This window comes from Salvelinus alpinus, chromosome 10, assembly GCF_045679555.1.
Source record: "Salvelinus alpinus chromosome 10, SLU_Salpinus.1, whole genome shotgun sequence".
Taxonomy (NCBI): Eukaryota; Metazoa; Chordata; class Actinopteri; order Salmoniformes; family Salmonidae; genus Salvelinus; species Salvelinus alpinus.
In genome coordinates this window covers 21,168,505-21,177,651 of record NC_092095.1, presented here as the reverse complement: position 1 = coordinate 21,177,651, position 9,147 = coordinate 21,168,505, and the positions used below count along the sequence as shown (strand labels likewise).

At 42.2% G+C, this 9,147-nt stretch overlaps 1 protein-coding gene across 4 annotated transcripts in view; it reads right to left on the bottom strand.

Annotated features, from left to right (window-relative positions):
* The window catches only part of LOC139531693 (ras-responsive element-binding protein 1-like), an 87,978-nt gene extending 79,317 nt beyond the window's left edge, over positions 1 to 8,661 (bottom strand). For 3 of the 4 annotated variants that reach the window (XM_071328386.1, XM_071328384.1, XM_071328383.1), the window contains exon 1: positions 8,222 to 8,660. Coding sequence is in view for 2 of the 4 variants with exons in the window: in XM_071328383.1 (XP_071184484.1) it covers positions 8,222 to 8,261 (40 nt within the window). In the remaining 2 variants the exon portion in view is untranslated. Of the gene's footprint in view, positions 1 to 8,221 lie in introns of all 4 variants that reach the window. The other variant, XM_071328382.1, reaches the window with a different exon arrangement.
* Between the last annotated feature and the right edge of the window lie 486 nt (positions 8,662 to 9,147).

Below are 9,147 nucleotides of genomic sequence, written 5' to 3'. Positions count from 1 at the left end.
ACAGTATTTAAGTATTTTGTTGTAGTGGGGACAGTAACATTAATACTCTCTAAAAAAAAATACCTTTAAAGAATATATTATTTCTTTTTTTAAATGTTTATCTCACATAATATCATTTATAAGTATGCATTAAAGTTGTCTGGAAAACTTGTCAAAAACGAATTTAGACATAAAATAAATGCATTTATATAGCTTCCGAAATCTTTTTTTACAATGGAGTAGGAGTACCAAGATGGCTGCGCAGTGGCTTCAATACAGCGCCCCCTGTCAGTCATCCAGGGTTTACACACATCATTGGTTCCTCCTTCCCTCCCCTGCCTAGCTCCAGTGAGCAACAAGTGCTGCCTGTGAGTACCACCCCTCCCCCCTCCCCCTCTAACCTCCAGAAGCTATCGCAAATCCTCAGCCTGCGAGCAACTGCCAGCTGACAAAACTGTTTAGTCAGCAAGAAAGATGGAAGGAGGGAGCGATGTGGGGCTGGAGGAGAGAGAGAGAAAGGTAAAGACAGAGCGAGGAGGCAGAAAGGGAGAGAGGGAGGGACAGCACAAGAGCTGGAGACATTCTTACTGCGCACTCTCCATTTAGCCTCCCTTTTTCCTCTCCATCACTCTCTCTACAGCGTTAACCATTTCCTCTCCGAGACAGCCGACACAGAGAGATGGCTACTCGTGGAGGGGGAAAGACAATCCACTTTGTGGCAAGAGTATTTTTAGGGTTATTTTGCAGGTAAATAGGAGTCAGTGGACTAGAACTCAAATAAAGAATTGTAAACAAAACAAGACTTTAAACTTTCTTTCTCACCCGTGAGACAGAGCTAGCTGCTTGAAAACGGGCTGACTTAGGAGAAGGGGACAACACTGGAGCAGACCCATTGTTGCTCCACTTCCTCCATCTCTTCCCCCACCACTTCGAAAAGGAGGCAGTTTAACTTCCTGTCTCCCCCATTCTTCACCCCAGGTCCTGCTGCAGCCTCCATTTTCATTTTTTCTACCCCTTTCCTCCTCCTCCACCCTCCTCCTTGTGGCATTCTTTCACATCAGTGACACAGCCGTCGAGCTAGACTTTGAACCCACAGTAAATACCTGCTATATTTGCAGCCTGTGCTGGAGGTTGACGACTAGGTGGTGGCCGGTGGTTGGGAAGGGTGTGTGTATGTTTGTGGTGTATACGTGTATACGTGTGTGTGTGTGGGGGGGGGGGGTAGTGACAGCTCGGAGCTGGGCAGAGGGATAAAGAAAACGTAGGGCTCACCCCGATGCAGGGCTCCCTCCCTCCCTCCCTCCCTGCAGCTTATCAGTTAGACCCTGGACACACCCTGTGAGATGGATGACTTGGCCAATATTAACAACACACTTTTGTGGATCAACGAGAGAGGAGAACTATTGGACAACCAAGGCGGAACTTGGTTGTAATGGCAAGGGTTGCTAGTAAAATAGGTCACCTAGTACCCGTAACAACAAATAAAGGCATCCATCCATTCATCAACAACAAAAATTGTAATGTTCACCAATGTAGGATGGGTGGTATGGATTTTCTAGTAGTGGCTTGGAGTAGTCATGGCAGCAATCAATTCATCCAAATGTTTACCGAATCCAGAGATGTGATGCAATAGTACCTCGAGAGACGGGACCCATAAACATTAGGACCTACTTTGCACATTATCTGTACAGCCAAGTATCGCCTACAAAAAGACAGTGATATTAATCTAGATTTGGGACTTCTACCACAAATGTGTAACTGTGCCTACAAATATCACTGAGCCTCACCACTAGGCCTATATTTACACTGGGGCCTAGACCACAGGCAGAGTATAGCAGGGCTAACTAAGGACTCACCCCAGGGACATGTTGTAATGTCTACTGTAAGGTCCCTCCGTGAGTGTTTGTTAGTTGCAGCTTACATTCACACACCTGTAAAAGAAGTCCATTCCCTCCTCGGTAAAGCGGCTTATGTGCACACAATGGAAGCACCGACACCGTCCTACTTAGCTGTTTTGTCCACTTCTCAAATTTCTGTCATCTCACTTGGCTGTGTTACCGCATCCCCATCAAAACACCCACACGTACCTGGAGCCTCCCCAACATTCCCTAATTCCATCAATAATGTTGGGTATGTAACATATGAGGTGCAATACAGTGCACTGTCATATTTAAACAAGTAGTCAATGATTAGTAACAACTGCATCAAGGCGTAAAATGTATGAACTTAACAATTTCCCAAAATCGCAAAGTAAACACGTTATGAATTACTTCAATTTTCAATGTAGCAGTTACGAGTACCCTACATTTGAGAAATTCCGGAGCAAAGAAGGTTTAAGAGGAGATGGGGCATTGTGGCACAGTGAGGCCCAACCCCAGATTCCATTTTGGAAACCATCTTCCTCAGGTTCCCTCTTTCCTTCCTCCTCCTGCACCTACAAGTAAGTCCCTGTGTCCCCTCCATGCCCCACTGGCCGGCCAAGAGATGGAACTTAATCTTATCTAAAAAAGGCGGGTTAAAAATAGCTCTGGGAGCCAAAGGGCCAACCCATTTGTACCCTTGGGGAAACCACGACCCATCTCCACCGGGAAGAGAGAGAAAAAGTTTCTTAATACCACAACTTTTTTCATTTTGACCGTGTCTTCCGGGTGGTTCGACCCATACATCCCGCTCCTATTCCAATGATTTAGCCTCAGAGAACAACAGGTTAACAGCTAAATGAGAGAAGAGAAAGAATGGGGGGGGGGGGGGGGGCAGCGCAGACCTAATACCAATGCCCTGCATTGTTGAAGGGACTTGACTGTCAGCTTGCCATCCGGGGACATTGTGTTTAAGTAGGTGTCTTTGGGGGTATGGGTGGAATATTATTAGGTTAAATGGTGGGCTAATGAGAGCATAAGGGACCTGATTGGAGGGGAGGGGGGGTGAAGGCTCTTAATTAGCTCACAGCATCCTCGTCTGGCCCAAAACTTATTGGGAGGGATGTTGATCAGCGGACTTGGTTTTTTGTCAAAGAATATATAAATGATTGCCCTTTTAGCTTATCCAAACTCCTAATTACTTGTGTTATCGTTTCAGTGATGCTACAAAATCCATGGTTCACATCTGGACTTTATTGAGTGTTAAGTTGGACTAATCATTCCCTTGAGTGGCCTATTTATTAAAATTCTTTAACCAGCCCATATACACTAAATGTACAAAACATTAAGGATACCTTCCTAATTTTGACTTGCACCCCCCACTTTTACCCTTAGAATAGCCTCAATTCATGAGGGTGTGGACTTCGCAAAGTGTCAAAAACGTTCTACAGGGATGCTGGCCCTTGTTGACTCCAATGCTTCCCACAGTTGTGTCAAATTGGCTGGATGTCCTTTGGGTGGTGGACCATTCTTAATACACACAGGAAACTGTTGAGTGTAAAAAACCCAGCAGCGTTGAAGTTCTTGACACAAACCTGTGGGCCTGGCACCAACTACCATAGAGCCTCACAGTGGAGGTGCCATAATACCCATTAAACCTAGCGGTCAAAACAGGGAAATGGTTCCAATCGTTTTTTTCGCCATTCATTTTTCCCATACTGGATTTTTAGAAACACTTAAAATAAGGGCGGTGTTTTGTGTAGGCTTACCCTGGCGTGACATTTTGATAACCGTGTAAATCTCTCTCAGACAAGGTGACGTTTATCAATATAGTCGGCTCCATTTACTCTCAGATCCGAAAATGCTAATAAGCATCAAAGTAGACATCAAGAAAAACTACAAATCCCTGCATGTCATTTCTAGCTGACACCCTTTCTAAAAGGTATTGTGTCAATTTAAAACATGCACAAGGCAGTATTGTCAATTTAAAAGAAATGTAGCCAATTTACTCATTACTAAATTTAGCTAACATTAGATGGTTAATCCAGAGATTCTTAACTTTTGCTTCGATGCAGCAGTCTCGTCCAGATCATTATAGAATTTGTAGTTCTTTATGATCGCCACATTAGCAGCTAATTATTATTTTATTTTGGGGGGGTAAATAGAGGTGAATATATTGATAAAAGGCCCGTTGTCCTAGATAGATTTACACAGTTATCAAAACGTCGCGCCGGGGTAAACCTACGCGAAACACAGCCCTTATTTTAAGTGTTTCTAAAAATCCAGTATGGGAAAAATGAATGGTGGAAAAACTATTGGAACCATTTCCTTGTTTGACAGCTAGGTTTTATGGGCATTATGACTCATGTGGATCCCAGGAAGAGTAGCTAATGGGGATCCTAATAAATACCATACCACACTGTCGTACTCTATACCCTGTTCAAAGGCACTTAAATCTGTTGTCTTGCCCAAACACCCTCTGAATGGCACACATACACAATCCATGTCTCAATTCAACCAACCTGTCTCCTTCCCTTCATCAACACCGATTGGATTTAACAAGTGACATCAATAAGGGATCATAGTTTCCACCTGAAATCACCTGGTCAGTCTATCTCATGGAAAGAGCAGGTGTCCTTTATGTTTTGTACACTCTGTGTATAATGACATTGTTATTATTAGGACCATCTAGGCCGAAGACAAAACAATCATCTCTACATTAAAGCCTATCACATCAAATTGCAGAGATGGAACACCACAAGATGGCATGCAGTCAAACTGCTATTTCTAACCAAAAGAATAAGTAAGACGTTCTTGCTGGAGTAAGATCCAAGTCCAACAAACTTAACCCATAAATATGCCTTTAGCCTTCTGGCGTGTGTAACTACCTACAACTGGTCAACATCACATGAAATCAAACATTATTGCACTCTATGCATCCCACATCAAGGATTTTTTATTAACTGTTCAAACTGACTTGCCTCCAGGCTTCTAGGCCTAACTGAGACCCATAGCTAGTCTATTTTGTCAACAGACAAGGGTCATGAGTACCAATAATGCAGTGGATTTGGAGACCTTGTGGAGGGTGGAGAGCTGAGGACATACAAAGGGACCTCCTCTTTTAAAGTATGATTACACATTGATCATTCATCAACTACATTTGAAGTCGGAAGTTTACATACACCTTCGTCAAATACATTTAAATTCAGTTTAACAATTCTTGACATTTAATCCTAGTAAAAATGCCATGTCTTAGGTCAGTTAGGATCACCACTTTATTTTAAGAATGTGAAATGTCAGAATAATAGTAGAGAATTATCTATTTCAGCTTTTATTTCTTTCACCACATTCTCAGTGGGTCAGAAGTTTACATACAATAAATTAGTATTTGGTAGCATTGCCTTTAAATTGTTTAAACTTGGGTCAAACGTTTTGGGTAGCCTTCCACAAGCTTCCCACAATAAGTTGGGTGAATTTTGTCCCATTCCTCCTGACAGAGCTGGTGTAACTGAGTCAGGTTTGTAGGCCTCCTGGCTCACACATGCTTTTTCAGTTCTGCCGACACATTTTCTATGGGATTGAGGTCAGGGCTTTGTGATGGCCACTCCAATACCTTGACTTTGTTGTCCTTAAGCCATTTTGCCACAACTTTGGAAGTATGATTGGGGTCATTGTACATTTGGAAGACCCATTTGCGACCAAGCTTTAACTTCCTGACTGATGTCTTGAGATGTTGCTTCAATATATCCACATAATTTTCCTCCCTCATGATGCCATCTATTTTGTGTCTGGCTCTTTTATGGCGGTTTTGGAGCAGTGGCGTCTTCCTTGCTGAGCGGCCTTTCAGGTTACGTCAATATAGGACTCGTTTTACTGTGGATATAGATACTTTTGTACCTGTTTCCTCCAGCATCTTCACATGGTATTTTGCTGTTGTTCTGGGATCAATTTGCACTTTTTGCACAAAGTACGTTCATCTCTAGGAGACAGAACGTGTCTCCTTCCTGAGCGGAATGACGGCTGCATGGTCCCATGGTGTTTATACTTGCATACTATTGTTTGTACAGATGAACATGGTACCTTCAGGCGTCTGGAAATTGCTCCCAAGGATGAACCAGACTTGTGGAGGTCCACAAATTTTTTCTGAGATCCTGGCTGATTTATTTTTATTTCCCCATGATGTCAAGCAAAGAGGCACTGAGTTTGAAGGTAGGCCTTGAAATACATCCACAGGTACACCTCCAATTGACTCAAATGATGTCAATTAGCCTATCAGAAGCTTCTAAAGCAATGACATCATTTTCTGGAATTTTCCAAACTGGTTAAAGGCACAGTCAACTTAGTGTATGTAAACTTCTGACCCAATGGATTTGTTTTACAGTGAATTATAAGTGAAATAATCTGTCTGTGAACAATTGTTGGAAAAATTACTTGTGTCATGCACAAAGTAGATGTCCTAACTGACTTGCCAAAACTATAGTTTGTTAACAAGAAATTTGTGGAGTGGTTGAAAAACGAGTTTTAATGACTCCAACCTTAGTGTATGTAAACTTCCCACTTCAACCTATATCTCCAGGCTCAGAATTCAATAGAACATAGTTGGTATAGAATACATTGTTGATCATTTATTCAATCACACCATCTATATAACTTCCTCCAAAAAGAACATGATAGTTTATGAGGGATGATTACATTATTAATTTTTAAACCAACTGTCTTCTTGACAGTGCAAAAGCATTCTCCTCTGATCTAGTCTTCCATTTTATTTACATGGCCTTGCTTGAGTATGACTGCAGGCCCTAAACCAGGACAGACTCATCTTTCTCTACCACAGAAAAAATACTTTTTAAAAACCAAAGTTATGTCTCTAGCCTATATCAGGCTTTCCTCAATTCACTTCAAGCAATTAAGTCAACTGAGCATCCTGCTTACTACCCCTACCCCCACCCCCACACACATCATTATCACCATCGTCCCCTCGTGTTGCCTTGAGGTGTTAGTTTCATCACACATTCAACTAAACTATTCACACTTCAGTATTTCTTCATTTGAAATAAACCCACCATCTTTGATAGAGTGTCTAGATTTGGGTGGCGAGTTTCCCTACAGCAAAACGAGTGCGTTTGATCCCGCTGTCGTCGTAGGCCTACTCGACTACAGTGTAGAATTTCGTAATGGAATGCGAACTGCTCATCCGGATCAGCACTCTCCTCCCTGTCTTCTTCCAAGTGGTCAGAGAGCTCGAGAGAAGAGGAACATCGACCACCGAAAGCTCCAAAACCGTGTTGCTTCTATTTTCAACCACCAACAAAAAAGTATGCAATGCAAATATCAACAGGTAATTTCTCTATCACCAGATAACTTTTTGCAAACAGAGAAACACAGTAGAGACAAAGTTACTTTTACCCATTGCGGTTATATGCGCACAGTAGTCGACGAGAGCAAGGGACGAATGAAAAAAAATGCCTAGCAACCATTATCTAACCAGCCCTCGCTACGTTGCAGTTCCACAAGAGACAAAAACGCATCAGTTCATCACTTCACTTTAGTAACTTTTGAGCGTCTAAAAGAGTAACAAATTAAAACGAACCATAAATGATCACCAAGAAACACTTTACACGTCAACCTCGTAGATGGTGCACAATTAATTAGCATATATCACTGAATGATAATAATTGTAGAATGTGAAAAGACACAATGACGTTCTTAATTCTAGTGATGTAATAATTAGGACAAATATAGACTAGGATAACAAGCGGCGTGATGAGTACGGAAAACTATTATGTTTACTTCCCGAACAATGAAGAAATAATGATATTGAATAAATCGAATTAACACACAGGCTACTCTTGAAAAACAAATAAGTTTCGAAAACGTCTTGACAAGGTCAAAATGTAACTAGCTATACCGACACATGGCCACTAAGCTGAAGCTAGGCTTCGATCAAAGTGCACTGAAGATATGGATGCTCGAGCGGAGCAACAGGCGGTTAGTTAGCAAGCTAGCAGACTTTGAACCTCCACCTCGAGCCCCCATAATTAAAACAAACGTTACCGATGGTGGAAGTTAGAACTCCAACAATTGCTGTTAATTTTAAGTGGCGATAAGTAACCAAACCTCGTCGGTTACGAATAATCATATAAGGAAGAGAAATTCCATCGCTCAGGCGTTTTAATCATGGATGAGCATCAGGTCCTCAGCGAAACTAGGAAGCGACTGGGAGTCGAGAAAACTATCCTATCCACGTCGCTTTTCGAAGTTTTACAACTTTGTCACAACAACTGTAAACTTCGCCAAACACGCAATTAACATCACATATCGACTAAACCAGACAAATAAGGCAGAATTTAGAGAATAAGCCGAGAAGCTAGCTAGGTACTTACGTTTGACTTTGTTGGGGTTGGGCTGCTTACGCCGAGACATACTGATGATGGTGAATGGTGATGATGGACGAAGAAAAAAAAAAAGAAGCTGCAAAGTTGTTCCGGAGAGGAATCAAAATGGCGTTTCTGAGGATGTGCAAAGTTCGACAACTTTGTTCCCCCCTCTTTCTTCCAAATTCCTAAAAAGGAAGATAGAAGAAAGAGTTCAGAGACGAGAGGAAAACACTTATTTCGCTATCCTCTCTGACCGTCCCCAAAGCGCAGCTCTCTCCTCTCCCCTAACCTGATAAGTAAGACGCATCACGTGTTGCTCCTGCTAGTCTCCAAGGGGACGTGTTACTGAGGCTGCTTCCACAAGACTTAAGCCAGTAAGCATCTCTACAGGAGGGGTCTCAAAAGAGCAACAAGTTTTATCGAGCGGCGTGGTACCCTCAACAGGAAAACTTGTTGAGAGAGGAAGTGCACGCCGAGGAAACTCGAGCCCTTTAAAGTTCTAGAACTTTGTTGTTGATCAACATTTCTTTATGGGGCATCTTTGAACGACGAACAGATGCGTTTTATAAAATAAAAGCCGACCAAGAATGCACACCTATCATTTTTTAAGTAAGTGTAATGATTAAATATTGTTTAAGTAGGTACAGGACCCAGTGATGGATGCATAAGCAAACTATATTTAACTAGTTTCAATTGTTAAATTTAGTTTCAACTGGTGCTGGCATACTCCCACATTCCTCCAAGCCCTCCTCTCTGGATACAGACCCCTCCCTGTGCCTTTACTCATCAACCACTGGCCGACAAACATTCCCTCCCCTCTATGCAGCTGAACTGGTAGGAGACTGCACAGCCCTCACACTGTCTTGGCCCCATTGAGATGAAGTCAGATACATTAGGCTACTAATTATTATAAATCTAGACAAACAACTTTC